Genomic DNA, 22,076 nt, shown 5'->3' with positions numbered 1-22,076 from the left:
CAAATGAGGAGTTACGCCGATTCAGAAACGAACGACTGCCCGGCGCTTTTTTTTTTACGTCGTTTGCGTTCGGCTTTTTCCGGCGTATAGTTACCCCTGCTATATGAGGGGTATGTGCGGCGTATCCTATGTTAAGTATGGCCGTCGTTCCCGCGCCGAGTTTTGAAATTTTTACGTAGTTTGCGTAAGTCGTTCGCGAATATGGCTGGACGTAATTTACGTTCACGACGAAAGCATGACGAGTTGCCGACGTCATTTGGAGCATGCGCACTGGGATTCAGTCGCGGCCGGCGCATGCGCAGTTCGTTTGGCGCGGGGACGCGCATCATTTAAATGATACACGCCCCCTACCCGCCGAATTTGAATTCCGCCGGGTGGATTTACGCTACGCCGCCGCAACTTTACAGGCAAGTGCTTTGTGAATACAGCACTTGCCTGATAAACTTGCGGCGGATCCGCTGATCTTTCTGAATCTGGCCCCATGTGTGCGTAAAGGCAGGCGTCCCAATACTTTTGGTAATATATCTGTGGTGGATCAGCTATTCCTGGCAGTAAATATGCAGAGCTGATTAATGAGATGCATTTACAGTACTATCGCCGTCTATGCAAAACACCAAAACAATAGTTGCCTTCATCTCTAATAAATGCAAAAGCCAGAGATTCTCAGATTATTAGAAACGTCCTTCACTGTTCATTTCCTTCAACAAATTTGTGATAATATTACTTGTAATGTATAAAAGAAATCTGTGTTTATCAATGGACACAGCCTGCTTACAGCGATTCACCCCGATGTGTTCTGCTTCAAAGGGCTGTTTCTCAGTAATACTGGAAAAGGTGAAGAACGAGAGAAAATGGCTTGGCTCAGCGGCAGTTTATTTGATTTTCCTGGCGGTAAGTATTAATGACTGCCATTTCCGTTTTCAGTGTTTGTTTGAATGCATCTAGTGTTCATCAAAGTAATCAGAAAACCCTGGCCTACTGAGGTGTTGCAAAATATATAAATCCACTTTGTATGCAATGGGCCAGATTCTCATAGAATCGGCGTTGGCGTAGTGTAAGCCATTTACACTACGCCGCCGCAAATTAATGGAGCAAGTGCCGTATTCTCCAAGCACTTGCTCCGTAATTTGCGGCGGTGTAGTGTAAATGGCCCGGCGTAATGCCGCGTAATTCAAAGGGGACAGCTTGTATTTAAATTAAGCGCGCCCCCGCGCCGATCGAACTGCGCATGCGCCGGGCGGAAAAATAGCCCAGTGTGCATGCTCCAGCTCACGACGGAAAACGGTAAAGTCGTATTCGCGGACGACTTAGGAAAACGACGTAAACGACGGAAAAAGGCGACGCCATACTTAACATGGCCTACGACGGACCTACGTAAACTTACCCATCATATAGCAGGGGTAAGTTTACGCTTACGTAAACGTCGTAAATTCACTGCGTCGTCCGCGCGTACGTTCGGGAATTCGCGTAAATAGCTAATTTGCATAGACGACGGGGAAAACGGCGTCGGCGACACGTAGCGGCGGGAAAAAAAATGACATCTAAGATCTGACAGCGTAAGAGCCTTACGCCTGTCAGATCTAATGGATATCTATGCGTAACTGATTCTAAGAATCAGTCGCATAGATACGCCGGGCCAGATTAGGACTTACGACGGCGCAAATGGCGTTGCGCCGTCGTAAGGCCTTTGAGAATCTGGCCCAATGAGTTTGCAAACCCAGATATCATCTTGTAAAAATAGTGGTGGCGTCATCAGTGTTCTGTACATTGCCTGTGCAGAGAGTAGAGATTTGGGAGGAACCCAACTGGTCCAACTACTAGAGGCTGCCTGCAGAAAACTACAAGAGAAGGCGGATACAAAAGATTAAAGGGGTTGTAAAGGTAAACGTTTTTTTACATCCTATGCACCCCCCCCCCCCCTTCCCAAAAATCAGCTTGTACTGTAACGAATCACAGCACAGTGATTGGACACAAGAGGCGGGATTTATGATTTCTCCAATCACAAGCAGGGGCAGGGACTGTGCTCCTCCAGGCATTCTTGGTCAGGGCAAGTACTGTCAGTGAGTAAAGCGGTGATGTGGCGGCCTTTTTTGGGGGCATTATTTTGGCTTGGGGGGGGCTGTGTCAGTTTCATTCCGGGATACTGTATTGTCCTGGAATGAAGGTGCCCGGGACAGACCTGCAAAATACGGGACAGTCCTGGGCAATCCGGGACACGTAGTCACCCTACTCACTACCTGTGATTACTGCTGCTGTGTGTTAGCTTCCTGGCGGACGCGGGCGCTTGGAGTTGCGAATATGCCTGAGCTCATTCTTACACAAGATCAGTCATCCTGCTCCAGGTGAGGGCAGCAGTGATTGATCTGTATTATTATTATTATTATTATTATTATTATTATTATTATTATTATTATTATAGTGCCAACAGCAGCTTTACATTATAAAAAGGGAGACAATGCAGTTACAATACAATACAAGAGGATTAGGAGAACCCTGCTCAGAAGAGCTTACAATCTAATAAAGTATTTACAGGAAACTCCTGCACAGAGTCATGATGCAAAATGTGTTTCATGCTGGATGATTGGCCAGATCTAGTAGATATACACAAAGGGAAGCAAGATACAAGTAAACATACGTCTCTTAAAGCGGATTTCCACCCTAAAAATTTAGGGCCAGATTCACGTAGAATCGCGGCGGCGTAGCGTATCCTAGATACGTTACACCGCCGCAATTTCTCATCGCAAGTGCCCGATTCACCAAGCACTTGCGATGAAAACTACGCCGGCGGCCTCCGGCACAAGGCGGCCAATTTAAATGGGCGTGTGCCATTTAAATTAGGCGCGCCCCCTGCTCCGGACCTACTGCGCATGCTCCGTTTCTTAACTCCCGCCGTGCTTTGCCCGCCGTGACGTCATTTTTTTGAACGGCGACGCGCGTAGCGTACTTCCGTATTCCCGGACGGCTTGCGCAAACGACGTTAAATTTTGAATTTCGACGCGGGAACGACGGCCATACTTTAGACAGCAATACGCTTGCTGACTAAAGTTAGGGCACCAAAAAAAACGACTAACTTTGCGACGGGAAACTAGACTAGCGGCGACGTAGCGAACGCAAAAATCCGTCGTGGATCCGCCGTAACTCCTAATTTGCATACCCGACGCTGGTTTACGACGCAAACTCCCCCCAGCGGCGGCCGCGGTACTGCATCCTAAGATCCGACAGTGTAAAACAATTACACCTGTCGGATCTTAGGGATATCTATGTGTAACTGATTCTATGAATCAGTCGCATAGATAGAAACAGAGATACGACGGCGTATCAGGAGAAACGCCGTCGTACCTCATTTGTGAATCTGGCCTTAACTTTCTATTAACAGCTTGTCTGGCTGTTACTAGGCAGATTTCGTAATCTGACAATTTCCTGGTCCTAGGTGGTTCAACTTCCTGTCCTAAGACCCCATTGCCTCCTGGGAAATGATGACACTCATTTCCCAGGAGTCTCTGGGCATTACTGTGCCTAAAAATCTCCCAGCATGCACCTCTCCCTGAAAACCAGGAAGTAAAAGGAACTGGGCTTCACATGCCCACACATATGATGGATACGGCCACAACATGAGCTGGAGGATATAAGGCAAGTGTTTGCAATGATTTCTGGAGGGATTGGGGAGCTATTAATATGTTTTAGGGACTATTTAATGTGATTAATTTTAGCTTGCAAAAAAAAAAAAAAACGAGGCCCGGAACCCCGCTTTAAGTGCCGGTTCACATAGGGGCAACACGGGTGCGAATTTGCGAGGCGACTTCAGCGCGACTTGAGGCGACTTACAACGCAACTTCAAGTCGCCTCCAGGCCAGGCGACTTTGCCAGTGGCCAATCAAACAATACGTGTCTTCCGGGTATCGCTGTGAGTGGCTGGAGCCGCGATGTCGTCACTCCCATGCATGCGCGCGGGACACTTCTTTCCGCCAAGGTCTGGCGTCTGCCGGGCCTTTAGCCGAGAATCCCCTGTGCGCATGCGCCGCTGCAGTCATCGACTCCTTGCAAGGGGAATATCTCCTAAATATCTCCGTAAAGGTTTAGGAGATATTTTTTTTTACCTACAGGTAAGTCTCATTATTATAGGCTTACCTGTAGGTAAAAGTGTAAAAATTGACTATACAACCGCTTTAAGTTGGTCCGTCGGGGGGCAATAAAACAGCGTCTGAACAGCTTGGTTTTACTCCCCTCCAGCCACACGTGTGAATGGATCCCTAGGATGTGTCCAGTACATCAGATGAGCAGGTTAAAGAAAAGCCCACGTGGTTGAATAAACATTTATGAGAAATACATGCGTACAAAGCATACCTGTCACCGACGCCTGGCCCCTCCGAAAAATCACCTCTGCTGACGGCCTAAATAAAGCATCCTAGCAGAGGGGAAAGGAAACTGTTTTAGATGTATATTATGTATATTAATACCTGCATTTGGCAAGTGCCATTCACCACTGAAATCTGCATATTATTATTTCCTGTTGCAATATTTTTATTATTTTAAAACATATAGAAAGGTTGTTACAAAAAAGCCAACCAGAAATGTTTCCAGTTAGAGAACAAAGCATAAATCAACCTTACATAACATAATACCCTGTTTCTCCGAAAATAAGCCCTACCCCGTAAATAAGACCTAGCGCGAGTTTCTGGGATGACTGCAATATAAGCCCTACCTCAAAAATAAGCCCTAGTTAAAGTTCTTGAAAAAACATGTAATCCGTTCTGTAAAAAGATTATATAATGTGCAGTGTGTCTCACTTTTGTAACTTTATTGTGGAAAATACCTTATTTACAGCACTGCTGGGTGCTCACGTGACCCGCTGGAGCTCTTCTCCTCCCGGCTGATGTCAGCTGTTTTTTTTTTTTCAATAAAACTTTATTAAGCCCCTACCCACTGCAGTACTCAGAGTGGGGCTGACATCATTGGGGATTTTGGCCCCTCCCTCTGCAGTATTTGGAGTAGGGAAGAAGAGCTCCAGCGGGTCACGTGAGCGGCAAGCGGCACTGTAAATAAGGTATTTTCCACAATAATGTTACTCAAGGAGACACACTGCACATATTGGGCCAGATTCACAAAGAGATACGACGGTGTATCTACAGATACACCATCGTATCTCTGACGTAAACTGGTCCTATCTATGCGCCTGATTCATAGAATCAGATACGCATAGATAGGACTAAGATCTGACAGTGTTACACTGTGTTACACTGTCGGATCTTTTTTTCAATTTAAAAATGGCGCCGGGGGCGGTCCCGCTGATTTACGATAAATAATATGTAAATCAGCGAGATACGCAAATTCACGAACGTACGCGGACCCGTCGCAAAGTTCTTACGTCGTTTCCGTAGCGGTTTTCCCGTCGTATACTTACCCCTGTTTTTAGCAGGCGCAGCCAATGTTAAGTATAGCTGGCGTTCCCGCGTCGAATTTGAATTTTCCAACGTCGTTTGCGTACGCCGATTCACGAACACGCGCGTCGCAAGTCCCGCTCACGTCGAAACCACTGACGTCCTAGTGACGTCAGTGGGAGCAATGCACGCCGGGAAATTCCCCGGACGGCGCATGCGCATTTAAATCGGCGCGGGAAAGCGCCTGATTTAAATAGTACACTCCCCTAGCCGCGGAATTAGAATTCCGCCGGGGGATTTAGGATCCGCCGTCGCAAGTTTGGAGGTAAGTGGTTTGTGAATTAGCCGCTTGCCTCCTAAACTTGCGGGAGCGGATCTTAATTCACGTAGATCGAGCGGATCTATAGATCCGCTGAGCTACGTGAATCTGGCCCGATATCATCTTTTTACAGAACAGATAACATAATTTTATAAGGTCTTTAAACAAAGGTTTATTTTTGGGATTACAGAATTTCACAATGCTGACTCCAGAGCTGACAGGGGGGAGAAACTTTTTTAAATAAATAAGACATCCCCTGAAAATAAGCCCTACTGTGTTTTTTGTAGCCAGAATTATTATAAGACCCGGTCTTAATTCCGGGGGAACACAGTATACAGCCATAACACCACCAAACCCAAAGATGAACATTTATCTCCAAAACATTTCAGCCCCTTGCAGACGTGGAGGACTCAACGAAGCGGATCCGCCTGCTCGACGAGGGATCTGTCCGCTGATCCCTGCTGAGCTGGTGGATGGCAGGTCCATGTCTGCTCCACTATGCAGAACGGACACAGCCCGCTCTTCTCTATGGGGGCGGTCGGATGAAAACTGACTGCTTGTCCATTTCCATCCGATTTCCATCCAAACCGATCCGCTGGAACGAATCCCCTGTGTTGGAAAGACATCATAAGGCCCTGCTCACATTAGTGCACTTTTTTTGTTGCCACTCTAAGGCCGGGTTCACACCTATGCGAATTGAGTGCGGCTTAAACCGCATCCAATACGCACAACATTTCTAAATACATTGTTTTCAATGAGGCTGGTTCACAAATGTGCGATGCATTCGCACTGCGCATTGCAGTAAAAACGTGTGCGGATTTTATGCCTTGCGGTGCGGCTCAGGTGCGAATTCAGATCCATTATCTTCTATGGGTACGCAGCTGATTCGCAGATGTGTTCAGTTCTCTTCAGGAATTTCTCTCATTCAGCTCAATACACTTCTCCCCCACTCTCCTCTCACCTGTAACTTCTCCCAGGTTTCCAAATTCGCATCTAAAACCGTTGCTAATCTGCTAAACACTTCTGTAATCTCTCTGCAAAGATAAGAGAGCTGAAATTCGCACCGCACAAGTGTGATTCCGGCCTAAATCTTATCTAACTTCACATGACTGCGCTGCGGGTGTTCACGCTGGCGCACTTTTAAATGGGGTATGTTCATATTGCATTTTTAATACTTGTTTTCTTTGGCGCGTTTTCTGGTTTCCTGACTCCCAGGATGCACCTGTGAAACATGGACACGTGGCTCAAAAAAAGCACCCAAAACCCATCAACGATACATTATTTATGTGTTTTTTTAGGCCCCTTTCACACAAGGGCAGGATGCGTGGTGGTGGTATGGCGCCGCTATTTTTAGCGACATTATGGCAGACATATCAGATACTTTTGACACATTTTTGGGACCATTGGGCCAGATTCAGGTAGCTTTGCGCTTTTCTTACGGAGGCGCAGCGTACCGTTTTGCCGCTGCGCCTCCGTAAATTACCTGCGCTACGCTTGATTCACGGAGCAGTAGCTCCGTAATTTGCGTGAGCGCTCCGGAAAACTGCCCGGCGTAAGCGCGCGTAATTTAAATGATCCCATAGGGGGCGTGGATCATTTAAATTAGGCGCATTCCCGCGCCGAGTGTAGTGCGCATGCTCCGTTGGGAAACTTTCCCGACGTGCATTGCGGCAAATGACGTCGCAAGGACATCATTTGCTTCAAAGTGAACGTAAATGGCGTCCAGCGCCATTCACGATTCACTTACGCAAACGACGTTAAATTTTAAATTCGCGATGCGGGAACGACGGGTATACGTAGCATTGGCTGCCCCTGCTAATAGCAGGAGCAGCCTTACGCGGAACCCGACGAACGGAAACTATGTAAACTGCGTACACAGGGCTCGCGTAGGGTTGTGAATCGGCGTTAGTATGCAATTTGCATACTATTCGCTGACCACTACGGGAACGCCCCCTAGCGGCCATCGTAAGAATGCAGCCTACGATATGACGGCATAAGGAGCCTTATGCCAGTCATATCTTAGGCTGCAGTCGGCGTATCGAGGTTCCTGAATCAGGAGCATTCGAGACGCCGGCGCAAGTAAGCAATTGCGCTGCGTAACTATGGTTACGCAGACGCAATTGCTACCTGAATCTACCCCATTGTCATTTTCACAGCGATCAGTGTTAAAAAAATGCACCGATTACTGTGAAAATGACAATGGCAGTGATTGGATTAACCACTAGGGGGGCGCTGTAGGTGTTAAGTTTGACCTCATGTGTTTTTCTTACTGTAGGGGGGCGTGGCTGTAGGTGTGATGTCACTGATTGTCGTTCCCTATAACAGGGATCAGACGATCAGTGACAAGCCACAGAGAAGAACGGGGAAGGTGTGTTTACACTCACCTCTCCCCGTTCTTCAGCTCCTGTGACTGATCGCGGGACACCGGCGACGATCGGGTCCCGCAGGCGCGGTCACGGTGCTTCGGACCAGGTCGCCAGCGTCCCGTCGGCGGCGCGCTCGTGACCCACGGCTGGGCTTCTTAAAGGGGACGTACATGTACGCCCTTGTGCCCATCCGCGCCATTCTGTCGACGTATATCGTCGTGCGGCGGTCCTTAAGTGGTTAAAGGTGCAAAAAGTTCTTAAATTATTTATCTTTGTCTCATTTTTTTTACATCACCGAAACCTGATATTTTAACAGGGGTGTGTAGACTTTTTATATCCACTGTATGCGGCCTGTCAGCAGGTGGGCCTTAACGCATATATAGGGTGCATATATTTTTACCAAAAATGTTAACAATTCTGTGCGAGAGCGCTCTCCCTGCACAGTTACCGGCGGGTCACGGAAAGCTCCCAATCACTACTTGCGATCAGGGAGCTTTCCGATCATGTGACCGCTGTGACAGCCAATCATGGTGGTCATGTGATTGAAATGCCCACCTATGTGTGGTCAGAGGTGTGCAGATCACAAGACTGGCTGAACAGAGTTACAAATTATTTTGGTGGGTAAGTCAATCCATCAGCTGTTTGTCTGATGTTTTCCTGTAATAAATGTTGAATATTTTTCCGGTTATGCTTTGAGCGCAAAAATATAAATCTGTTCTATGTAGTCAGATTGCATCTTGTCTGCTCCTTCCTAAGAGCATCACAACATTCTGTTCTCTGACCCAGGGGCGTACCTAGAGCATTTGGCACCCGGGGCGGATCCAATATCTGGCACCCCCCCCCCCCACGTTAAAATGTAAAAACACCCCCACTGTGCCCTCTGCATCCTTCAATATCTTTTTGTTACTACTGTGTACCCCCCTCCACAACTGCACCTCTGGACCACTTTACATTACACAGCCCCCTGCATCACTGGACCCCTTTACATTACACAGCACCCTGCATCACTGGACCCCTTTACATTACACAGCACCCTGCATCACTGGACCCCTTTACATTACACAGCACCCTGCATCACTGGACCCCTTTACATTACACAGTACCCTGCATCACTGGACCCCTTTAAAATTACACAGCACCCTGCATCACTGGACCCCTTTACATCTCACAGCCCCCTTCACTTCTGGACCCTTTTACATTACACAGCACCCTGCACCTCTGGGCCCCTTTACATTACACAACACCCTGCATCTCTTTACATTACACAGCCCCTGCTCCACTGGACCCCTTTACATCACATAGCCCCCTGCACCTCTGGACCCCTTTACATTACACAGCCCTCTGCACCTCTGGACCCCTTTACATTACACAGAACCCTGCACCTCTGGACCCCTTTACATTACACAGCACCCTGCATCACTGGACCCCTTTACATCTCATAGCACCCTGCATCTCTGAACCCTTTTACATTGCACAGCACCCTGCATCACTGCACCCCTTTTACATTACACAGCCGCCTGCACCTCTGCACCCCTTTACATCACATAGCCTTCTACACCTCTGGACCCTTTTACACTACACAGCCCTCTGCACCCCTTTACATTACACAGCACCCTGCATCACTGCACCCCTTTTACATTACACAGCCACTTGCACCTCTGACGCCCCCCCCCACATGTCAGCTAAAAAAAAATCGGGATCGGGATGGTGTCACCCCTCTAGCAGGTGTCACCCGGACCGCACCCCCCGCACCCCCCTAGGAACGCCTCTGCTCTGACCACAACTAGAAGAATGGCAATTGTGAAGTGCAAACTAGATAAGACAGGTCCCTCTTTTTATATTTGCAGTTGGCATCCGTGCCCATTTTTGTGTTCATGCTGTCTGTCAAACTTGAAGACTAGAAGACTCTACTATTTGATAGTCCTTGTTCCCGGCTATGCTTAGTAAGATCAACTGAACAGAATTACAAATTATTTGGCAGATAAGTCATTTCATCTACATATACTTCCACATTGTTTTGTTGAAGTTCTTCTGTAATAAATGTTGAATATATTGCCAGTTATGTCTTAAAGCGGTAGTTCCCCTTCCAAAAAAATGTTACCCTTAGGCCCCATACACACGGGAGGATTTATCCGCGGATACGGTCCAGCGGACCGTTTCCGCGGATAAATCCTCTCGAGGATTTCAGCAGATTTTAATGCGATGGAGTGTACTCACCATCGCATTGAAATCCGCGCCAAAATCCTCTGGCGATGACGTGTCGCGCCGTCGCCGCGATTATGACGCGGCGACGTGCGCGACGCTGTCATATAAGGAATTCCACGCATGCGTCGAATCATTACGACGCATGCGGGGGATCCCTTCGGACAGATGGATCCGGTGAGTCTATAGAGACCAGCGGATCCATCCGTTGGGATGGACTCCAGCAGATGGATTTGTTTGGCATGTCAGCGAATATTCGATCTGCTGGAATCCATCCCAGGGGATAAATATCCGCGGATAAAGATCCGCTGGCGTGTACACACCATAGGATCTATCCGCTGAAACCCATTTGCTGGGATTTTTCAGCGGATGGATTCTATCGTGTGTACGGGGCCTCAAGCACAAAAAATGCACAGCTATTCTATCCTGTCTTCTTCCTAAAAACAGGCGTTTTAGCGCCAAAAATAGCGCATAAATAACTCCTGAAATAATCCTGCCCCAGCATTCTCAATGTGAAAGCCCGAAGGAATGCGCTGGCAGGAGGAAAAAAAAAATCTCCTGCAAGCAGCATCTTTGGAGCGGTATAGGAGCGGGATGTTTACCGCTCCTATACCGCTCTTCCCATTGAAATGCGCCTTTGCAGAGGTGCATTGCCGACAGTATTAACCCTTTTTCGGCCGCTAGCGGGGGTTAAAACCGCACCGCTAGCGGCCGAATATCACAGTAAATACAACGGTATTTGTGGCGCTAAAAATCGCGCCACTATACCGCCACCGCACCTCCACTGCCCCGTGTGAAAGGGGCCTAAGCGAGTGCAGAAATGTTAACAATAGAACCAACCTTCATTAAGGCCCCTTTTACACGGGGCAGGGGAGGTGCGGTGGCGGCATAGCGGCGGAATTTTTAGCGCCGCTATACCGTCATATTTACCGCGATATTTGGGGCTTAAAACTGCACCGCTAGCAGGCAAAAAAGGGTTAATACCGCCGGCAATGCGCCTCTGGAGAGGTGCATTGCCGGCGGTATTACCGCGGTTTCCCATTGATTTCAATGGGAAGGAGCGGTAAACACCCCGCTCCTATACCGCTCCAAAGATGCGGCTAGCAGGACTTTTGGAGCGGTCCTGCTAGCGCACCACTTTAGTGTAAAGCCTTCGGGCTTTCACACTGAAAACTGCAGGGTATGATTTTTTTTAAGGCTGTATAGCAGCGCTATTTTTAGCGCTAAACCGCCTGAAAAACGTGTGAAAGGGGCCTTACTGTTTAAGTTGCAACAGTGTTTGCTTGTATTTGATTGTTAAAACCTTGTATTGTTTTCTCACATATAATTGGTGGAGTATCACTATAAACTTTATGGGAGGCACAGGGGACACGGGTGGAAACAAAGACCCCCGCTGCCTACTGAACCTGCTTGGGATTGTGCCCCTGCCTTTCCTTCCCTTTGCCCCTTATCCCATAAAATAACTTGCCTTTAACAGGGTACACACTATAGGAATTTGATGAGGAACCATAAGATTGTTCCTTGGAATGGGGAAATCTTGGGGTGTCCCTAGCCCCCCTTTGCTCAGGGGATTGCCAGGGACCTGTACACCCTACAGTGCTGTATTATGGTGTGTGTGTGTGTGGGGGGGGGGGGGGGGGGGTGCCATCCCTATCAGTACTTGGGATTTGGATTCTCCAGGTAAGACATCAGTGGTTACCTGTATGATTTCCCATGTACCCCCCATCATCAAAGCAATATTTCCATGGTGGTGGATCCCCCTCTCCCCACTCACATGTGCCATTTTGTTTTAGTGCTGATATGTTTCCTCTGCACCTCATACTGTTAGTGTTTGGATGTAAATGAAAAACCCAATAAAATGTTTTATGGGAAAAAGAATCAATAAACCTTAAACTTTTAAAAACGTAATTGTCTCTGCTTGTTTTTTTTTTGTGTGTGTTGGGTGTCAGCAGTCAGTTCACATGGGTGGCTCTTTAAGGCCGACCCATTTCTTTCCTGCAACAAAATGTTACTTTATTCCCCCATCACCATGGACATTGTTGATGCGGGAATCCTTCCTGCCCAGGAGCAGGGGAGGGCAGGGGAAGCCGTCCCCACCAGGAGAAGACATTGGCCCAGAATTAGAGAGCAATTGCGCCTGCGTAACCATAGTTACGCGGCGCAATTGCTTAGTTGCCCAGGCGTAACGAGTTCTCCTGATTCAGAGAGCTTGTTACGCCGACTGCAGCCTAAAATCTGTGTGGCATAAGGCTCTTATGCCACGCATATCTTAGGCTGCATTCTAGCGATGACCGCTAGGGGGCGCTCCCATTGTGATCAGTGTATAGAATTCAAATTGCATACTAACACCGATTCACAACGTTGCGCGAGCCCTGCGTACGTAAATTACGTAGTTTGCGTACGTCGGGTTTCGCGTAAGGTTGCACATCCTAATAGCAGGCGCAGCCAATGCTATAGGATACCTGTCGTTCCCGCGTCGCGAAGTTCGAAATTTACGTCATTCACAACGTTGCGCGAGCCCTGCGTACGTAAATTACGTAGTTTGCGTACGTCGGGTTTCGCGTAAGGTTGCACATCCTAATAGCAGGCGCAGCCAATGCTATAGGATACCCGTCGTTCCCGTGTCGCGAAGTTCGAAATTTACGTGATTTGCGTAAGTGATTCGTGAATGGCGCTGGACGCCATTCACGTTAACTTTGAAGCAAATGACGTCCTTGCGACGTCATTTGCCGCAATGCACGTCGGGAAAGTTTCCCGACGGAGCATGCGCTCTACGCTCGGTGCGGGAGCGCGCCTAATTTAAATGATTCCCGCCCCCTACGGGATCATTTACATTAGGCGCCCTTACGCAGGGCAAGTTTACACAGCGCCCCCGCAATTTACGGAGCTACTGCTCCGTGAATCGTGGGGTAGCGCAGTAAATTTGCGGGGGCGCAGGGCAAAAACGCTGCCCTGTGCCTCAGTAAGAAAGGGGCAAATTCTACCTGAATCTGGGCCATTGATTATTGCTAGTGGATGTAGCAGCCACCAGGGCAGCCATCACAAATTTTGGGGCCCCTTGCACTGCTGTAGGCAGGGCCCCCCTGGAGCAGAGAACCGGGTGAGGGGGGGTGCTGATGCAATCTCTTTTCTCTCCTGACCATCGGGCCCCTTACAGGTGTAATGCAAAAAAAACGGGAAAGGGGCCAGCCGGGCCCCTGGGAAGCCCCTTACAGGTGTAATGCCTGTACCCCCCTGATGGCGGCCCTGGCAGCCACTAGCTATAATCGCAGGTAAAACCAAACATGCTGGTTTTATCCAACTTGATCTATCTATGGTACATTCAGACTTCCCACACACGGTTTGAATCTCGGTCGGTTTCTGCCTTAAGGTAATAATAAAGTCCTTTTTTTTTTTTTTTTTTTTTTTTTAATAATAAACTTGTTATACTTACCTCTCTTAGTAGTGGTTTTGCACAGAGCAGCCCCGATCCTCCTCTTCTCAGGTTCCTCGTCGGCACTCCTGGCCCCTCTCTCCTGTTGAGTGCCCCCACAGAAAGCAGCTTGCTATGGGGACGCCTGAGCCAAGCCACTGCTTTGTGTGTCCATTTAGACCCTGAGTCACGGCTTGGCCCTGCCCCCTCTCTCTCTCCTCATTGGCTCACATAGAGTGCCGCTCAGTCCCACCCTCTGCTCCCTTCTCACTGGGTTTGATGGACAGCAATGGGAGCCAATGGCTCCCACTGTTGTGTCTCAATCAGGAGGCTCTAGTGCAACATCGCTGGATTGAGATGGGGGCTCAGGTAAATATTCGAGGTGCTGCTGCACATGGAAGGTTTTTTATCTTAATGCATAGAATGCATTAAGATGAAAAAACGTTCTGACATTAGAATCACTTTAAGCCTACACACGATAAGATTATCAGACAAATGATCGTCCATTGTATTTATTTTTTGCATGCAAGACTCTATGCTCTATATTGAAAACAAAGAGAGGTTACCAAAGTACGAAAATTCTCATACGACAGAATAAAAATTTGAAAGTGATGTAACATAGTGTATTGTATTTTTAGATGAAAACTTTACTGAATAAATGAAAATCATACAATCTGGTATCATATGAGAAAGATTTGTCCCTTCTGATAATTTCGGATGAAAGCTGTGTACTAACGATGGGTTGCCAAAAAGAAAATCACTTGATTCCACCATCAACACAGTCAGTGTTGATGGGCAAATCTCTCTCGCTGAGCCATTGTGTTCTCCTGATGGAGGGGTTCGGGGCATGCAGGGAAAACACAGTGGGCCAGATTCACAAAAGAGATACGACAGCGTATATCCTGATACGCTGTCGTATCTCTGAGATACGATTGTCGTATCTATGCGGCTGATTCATAGAAGCAGGTTACGCATAGATAGCCCTAAGATCCGACAGGATCTTAGGCTGCAATTCTAGGCCGGCCGCTAGGTGGCGATTCCATTGCGGTCGGCGTAGAATATGCAAATGATTAGTTACGCCGATTGACGAACGTCCGCTTTGCTCGTCGATCTAAATTTACATCGTTTCCGTAGAGATGTGTCGCGTAAAACTAAGGGTGCCCTCTAGGTGGTGTAACCCATGTTAAGTATGGCCGTCGATCCCGCGTCGAAATTTTTAATTTCACGTCGTTTGCGTAAGTCGTCTGTGAATGGCGCTGAACGCCATTTACGTTAACGTCGAAACCAATGACGTCCTTGCGACGTCATTTAGCGCAATGCACGTCGGGTAATTTTACGGACGGAGCATGCGCAGTACGTTCGGCGCGGGAACGCGCCTAATTTAAATGGTGCCCGCCCCATTTGAATTAGGCGGGCTTGCGCCGAGCGGATTTACGTTACGCCGCCGCAAGTTTACAGGTAAGTGCTTTGTGAATCAGGCACTTACGCTGTAAACTTGCGGCGGTGTAACGTAAATGGGATACGTTACGCCGCCGCAGCGTAACGTAGTTCTATGTGAATCTGGCCCAGTGATTATTGTTAGCAACTATAGCCGCTGGCAATAATGGCATCCTAGAAATCCGACATGCTGGTTGCACCTGTGCCTTTCCAATACTGCCACTGTGCCATCCAATGCTCCCACTGTGCCATCCAATGCTCCCACTGTGCCATCAAATGCTCCCACTGTGCCATCCAATGCTCCCACTGTGCCATCAAATGCTCCCACTGCGCCATCCAATGCTCCCACTGTGCCATCAAATGCTCCCACTGTGCCATCCAATGCTTCCACTGTGCCATCCAATGCTTCCACTGTGCCATCCAATGCTCCCACTGTGCCATCAAATGCTCCTACTGTGCCATCAAATGCTCCCACTGTGCCATCAAATGCTCCCACTGTGCCATCAAATGCTCCCACTGTGCCATCCAATGCTCCCACTGGACCATCCAATGCTCCCACTGTGTCATCCAATGCTCCCACTGTGCCATCCAATGCTCCCACTGGACCATCCAATGCTCCCACTGGACCATCCAATGCTCCCACTGTGCCATCAAATGCTCCCACTGTGCCATCTAATGATACCACTGTGCCATCCAATGCTGCCACTGTGCCATCAAATGCTGCCATTGTGACCCGCTCCCGCCATCTGCCCGGCACTTACCCTGTCTCAGTGGGGCAGCAGGTGACGGTGAGCCGTGTCTTCTCCCCTCCATGCGTCTTCTCCCATCCTCCTCTCCTATGATTGGACGCCTTATATTAATGCAATGCACAAATCTATCTATAGTAATTAGAGAGTGACAGGAGGGGGGGGGGGGTGCACCGCCACTGATAGACACACGCCTTGTGTCACCCTCTGGCTGCCTGCCTGTACTTCACTGTGTGTGTCTACAACCTTATTAGGCTCCTCTTTGTAATGTAAATGATACAGATGTAATGATGTTCAGGATGGTCAATGCTTTTGGAGAGTTACATATAATCAAAATCTATTTTTTATTTTATTTTTTCCATCAGGCTAAGGGGCCATTCAATGGAAGGAAATGCATAGCCATATCTAGGGAGGCCAAGGCCCATTTTTACCATTGTACTATGGTTTGTAGTCGTCTAAAATTATAACCGCTTGCCGACCACCTCCTGTAGAAGTACGGTGGCAGAGCGGCTCTCCTGCGCTGGATCACGTATCCAATAGGGGGCACATGCGCCCACTGCATCGGCTGAGATGTCATTCGTCGCATCACAAGCCGATCAGCAGGTCCCACTGTTTGGTGAAGAGGATGACAGGACAGAGCTCTGTGAATGTAAATACCATACTCATTCACATGGGGGGGGTTCAAGATTCCGATAAGCCCCCTGCCCGCAGACCCCTTCAACCACTGACAGGGTTGTGGGGAAGAGGCCCAAAGCACCCCCCATGTTGAGGGTATGTGTAATGGTATGCATAGGTGTGCGCAGCCTATTGCAATAGGGTGTGCACCCCAGACCACAAACACACATGCATGTGTATCAGCAAAGCAGTGGAATGTTTTTTATTTTTTTTTATAAAACAATGTTTAGGACCCCCTGTTGGGAGGCTTTGGTGAAGTGTTAAAGGTTAAAAAAAGACCCCTGATGTCTATCACTTTTGAGACAGAGAACAAAATTGAGGACATAGATTCATCAGTCCCTTTCTCTGCAGCCTCAGCTGCACTGGACAGTACATGAACAGGAAGTGGCCTGTGCTGAGGAGCTTCCTGTTCATTCACAAACTGAAGCATAGTAAACATAGTTTACTTTGCCCAGTTAACAATGAACACAAGAGCGATCGGTACAGATCACTCACTGTATTCATTTAGAAAAGGAAGGTGCTGGTACATCAATATTTACTGGCCCCTTCCCCTGCACTTCATCCTGAAACATCCCCTGCAGCAGCCAGTGGGAGAGGAGAAGAGGGAAGCTGGAAGCACTTCAGGGTGGTAACAGGGGGCACCAGAATGCAGGGGGGAATTGGCATCACACGTGGTGATTAGGGTGTGCCTGGGCACACCCTGCACACAATGTGCGCACGCCTATTATGGTATGGTTCAGTTCAGGAGGGGGGGGGGGGGGGGGGCGCTTGCACGTCCCGCTCCTTTCCTGACCTGCCAGGCTGCATGTTCGGATAAGGGTCTGGAATGGATTTTGGAGGGAACCTCTCGCCATTTTTTTTTACATTTTGGCGTTGTGGTTTTTCTCAAAATCCATACCAGACCTGAAAACGCTGTTTTTGATCCGATGCGCAATTTAGATGCGTTCCCATAGAAGGCAATAGCCTGGAATTTGCATCTGAACGACACTGCTGTGCTCAAAAAATGCACAGGGCTCGTTCTAAATTCGCCATGAATTCTCACTGCTGCTGCACCGGATATATGTCAACCGGCTCCATAGAAAGCCGGCTTGATTGGCATATCATGCGAATCAGATATGGTTCAAAATGCATCCAATTCGCATATATGTGAACCAAGCCTCAGGGTGATATGATCAATGATCAGCAGGTGCTCAGATTATCAGCTCTTTATTGCTGCCAGACATGCCCCCTCTGGCCTCTTCCCTGGTGCAGGTAATATTTATTACAATGTTAGGATCCTTTTTTTTAATGCTTTTGCACAGTTATGTCTAAAATAGTTACATTTATATTGAAAATCAAGTATTTTTGTTGTTTCCAGAATTCTTTTTTTTTTTTAACAGAAAATTTGCAGAATTCTTTATTTGTAATGGTGCGTTGTGCCGTGAATTAACTATCTAGAGAGAAGAAAAACAAAACAACGTATCGAATGTTTTGTTCTATTACACTAAACTGCTCTAATCTGCTTGTTTTTTCATCCCATGTGACAAGCAAGTACCTCCATGTGTGGGCGACCCTTAATTAAAAACGAGTCTTCCGAAGAGATTAAATGTGTCCCTCTGGACTAATAGATTATGTTGTTCTGATGAAAGCAGTGACTGACTCAGCTACAGAAATGATTCATTGTGGTGAAAAATCGTTTCATCCTCTAAGACACAGGGGTGTCCAAACTCAATTTCATGGCGGGCCGCATCAGCATTATGATTGCCCTCAAAAGGGCCGGTTGTATCTATAAGAGTACTCATTCGCCTAGGGTGGGGGGCCGGCATCTGGGGGCCCCCTTATTAGAGTGTGCTCCCAGATTCCGATAAGCTCCCTTCCCGCAGACCCCGACAACCAACGGCCAGGGTTGTCGGGAAGAGGCCATGTCCTCATCAACATGGGGACAGGGTGCTTTGGGGTGGGGGGGCCACAGGGCGCCCCCCCTGCCCCATAGCACCTACCTCCCCATGTTGAGGGCATGCGGCCTGGCACGGTTAAGGAGTGGGGGCCGCTCGCTCGTCCCCACCCCTTTCCTGACCGGCCGGGCTGCTGCTCGGATACGGGTCTGGTATGGATTTTGGGGGGACCCCCCCATGCCGGTTTTTCGGCGCAGGGGGGTGTCTCCTTAAAATCCATAGCAGACCCAAGGGCCTGGTATGCTCCTGTAGGGGGGACCCATGCTGGTTTTTAGTTGAAATTTGGTGTGGAGTTCCCCCTCAAGATTCATACTAGACACAGTGCTTGGTATTGGCAGGGATCCAAGTCGGATCCCCGTTCAATATCGTGCCACGGCTAAACGCAACCGCAGCTAAAAGCACTGTACAAATGCAGCTGATCGCTGTGCCTGGAGTCTTGAATTCCAGCAAAACATAAACATGCTTTTAGCTGCGGCAAAACAGCCGTTCGTCTGAAAGGGGCCTAAGGGTCTTGAGGAGGACCAGAGGAGGGCTGGAGCTCTCCTGCAGCTACAGAAGAGGTGCAAAGGCCATATGAAATGGTCTGGAGGGCCGGATTCGGCCCGCATACCTGTGCTCTAAGACCTCATGCACACTGCTCCTACCTGCTCTGTGCAATGATTTTGCACAGAGCAGCGTCGATCCTCCTCTTCTCGGGTCCCCCGTCAGTGCTCCTGGCCCATACCCCCTGCTGAGTGCCCCCATAGCAAGCTGCTTGCCCTTAAGGCACTCGTGCATGCGTGCTCCAATGCGCCCTCTGCGTGTCTATGAGACACATAGGGCCAGATTCACGTAGGAGAGCGTATCTGTGTGCGGGCGTAGCGTATCCTATTTACGCTACGCCTCCGCAACTTAGACAGGCAAGTGCAGGATTCACAAAGCACTTGCTTCGTAATTTGCGGCGGCGTAGCGTAAATCGGCCGGCGTAAGCCCGCCTAATTCAAATGTGGAGAGGTGGGTGTGTTTTATTAAAATGAGCCATGACCCCATGCAAATGAAGTGCCGATCGTACGGCGCATGCGCGCGCATGCTCAGTATCACGTCGAATTTACTCCCTAAGATATGCCGGCTCAATGCCTGTGACGTGAACGTAACCTACGCACATCCCCATTCACGTACGACTTACGTAAACGACGTAAAAAGATACGCTTGTTCCAACGTCCATACTTTGCATTGGCTGCGCCTCATATAGCAGGGGTAACTTTACGCCGGACGTAAGCCTAACGTAAACGGCGTAGCGGGTGCAAGTACGTTTGTGAATCGGCGTATCTAGCTAATTTACATATTCAACGCGTAAATCGACGGAAGCGCCCCTAGCGTCCAGCGTAAATATGCACCCGAGATACGACAGCGTACTAAGACTTACGTCGGTCGGCTGAAGCCAGATTTCAGGCGTATCTACGTTCAAGAATACCACGCATAGATACGACGGCGCATCTTGTAACTTACGCGGCGTATCAATAGATACGCCGTGAATCTGGCCCATAGAGTGCCGCTTGGTCCCACCCTCTGCTCCCTTCTCACTGGGTTTGATGGACAGCAATGGGAGACAATGGCTCCCACTTCTGTGTCTCAGCCAATGAGGAGGGAGAGACCTGGGAGAGCTTCTGCTGTTGTGTACATCACTGGATCAGGATCAGGTAAATATTGGGGAGGGGGGAGCTGCACCCTGAAGGTTTTTAGAGCCTTTAGTCTTTAGCTTTAACTTATTCTGGCCTTTGGAATGAATGAACGTTTAAGCAGAAAATGCGCCTAGTGTTTAGACGTGTTTACACGCGCTTAGGTGCATTAAGCATTTTTTCTGCCCAAAAGCTCCCCTACGGAACATGCTGGTAATGTTTATTTTTTCTTAAAAAAATGTGTATAAAGGAATTGGCATTTACTGTGCTCATAAAAATTGTGTGTCAATATATCAAATATAGTTTAAACTAGGGTTGTCCCGATACCACTTTTTTAGGACTGAGTACAAGTACCGATAATTTTTTTCAAGTAGTCGCCGATACCGAATACCGATACTTTTTTTTAAATGTGTCCCCAAATGCAGCCATGTCCCCCCACAGAATCACAGATGCAGCCATGTCCCTCTAGCCATGTCCCCCCACAGATGCAGCCATGTCCCCCCCCATTATCCAGCTATGTCTCCCCCCCATTATCCAGCCATGTCTCCCCCCCCCCATTATCCAGCCATGTCTCCCCCCCCATTATCCAGCCATGTCTCCCCCCCATTATGCAGCCATGTCTCCCCCCCATTATGCAGCCATGTCTCCCCCCATTTTGCAGCCATGTCCCCCCCAAATAAATCACGCCCACCAAAAGGCCCCCACATTCATGATTTTATATCATGATAACTAAAGGGGACACGTCATGGCTCTATACATGTATAAAAGGAGGGGGCTGAAGGGGGTTGCTGACACAGAGGGGGCCGACGGGGGTTGCTGACACAGAGGGGGCTGACGGGGGTTGCTGACACAGAGGGGGCCGACGGGGGGTTGCTGACACAGAGGGGGCCGACGGGGGGTTGCTGACACAGAGGGGGCCGACGGGGGGTTGCTGACACAGAGGGGGCCGACGGGGGTTGCTGACACAGAGGGGGCCGACGGGGGTTGCTGACACAGAGGGGGCCGACGGGGGTTGCTGACACAGAGGGGGCTGACATAATAAAAAAAAGAAGTATTCTATTTGGGTATCGGGGGTATTTGCGGGAGTACGAGTACTCCCGCAAATACTCGGAATCGGTCCCGATACCGATACTAGTATCGGTATCGGGACAACCCTAGTTTAAACCATAATGGATGACATCAAAACTTAATCCAAAACAGTGCAAACAATCATAGAAAGTCCAATGTGACAAGTCCCAACACCAAACAATATGCTTGTATAGGTAAGTATCTTCTAGTTCTTTCACCACGGGTGCTCAAAGGGAAGGTGGCAACTCACCAGAGGTGTTTCACCCCTTTTTTACAGGATGGTCAAAATGCGGATTTTGGAAAGCCAGATTGGTTCCAATGCTATCACCACTCCAATGTTCCCCCAGGATAGAACTAGGATATGTGATATGACTCCACAGGAGACCCAATTAAAAGATCCTCAAAGTGTAGTATTTTATTAAATGTATAAAAGCAAGTAGTAAAAGATTGCTCTCGCATGTAGCTGTGCCTGAATCCCAGCACTAGGTGTATACAGCATGTGCAGATATGGCTTATTCCTCTGGCACTAGCGCGTGATTCACGGCACTCTCTGGGAAACAGTGCCCCATTGGTGGCATCAGTGGGAGGAACAGTGCTCCATTATTGGTGTCAGTGGGGGGAATAGTGCCTCATCATTGGTGTCAGTGAAAGGAATAGTGCCCCATTGATGGCGTCAGTGGGAGGAATAGTGCCCCATTGATGGTGTCAGTTGGAGGAAAAGTTCCCCATTGATGGCGTCTGTGGGAGGAATAATGCTCCATCATTGGTGTCAATGGAAGGAATAGTGCCCCATTGATGGTGTCAGTTGGAGGAAAAGTGCCCCATTGATGGCATATGTGGGAGGAATAATGCTCCATCATTGGTGTCAGTTGGAGGAATAG

General features: G+C 48.6%; 1 protein-coding gene across 2 annotated transcripts in view; it reads right to left on the bottom strand.

The window, feature by feature from the left end:
* Positions 1-22,076, bottom strand: part of DNASE2 (deoxyribonuclease 2, lysosomal) — a 141,427-nt gene that overhangs the window by 92,385 nt on the left and 26,966 nt on the right. For both annotated transcript variants that reach the window (XM_040346538.1, XM_040346536.1), the window contains exon 2: positions 4,345-4,405. Coding sequence is in view for 1 of the 2 variants with exons in the window: in XM_040346536.1 (XP_040202470.1) it covers positions 4,345-4,405 (61 nt within the window). In the remaining variant the exon portion in view is untranslated. The remainder of the gene's footprint in view (positions 1-4,344; positions 4,406-22,076) is intronic.

This window comes from Rana temporaria, chromosome 3 (genome assembly GCF_905171775.1).
Source record: "Rana temporaria chromosome 3, aRanTem1.1, whole genome shotgun sequence".
In the NCBI taxonomy this organism is placed as follows: domain Eukaryota; kingdom Metazoa; phylum Chordata; class Amphibia; order Anura; family Ranidae; genus Rana; species Rana temporaria.
The sequence above is the reverse complement of the archived record's forward strand: the minus strand, read 5'-3'. Positions and strand labels throughout refer to the sequence as shown.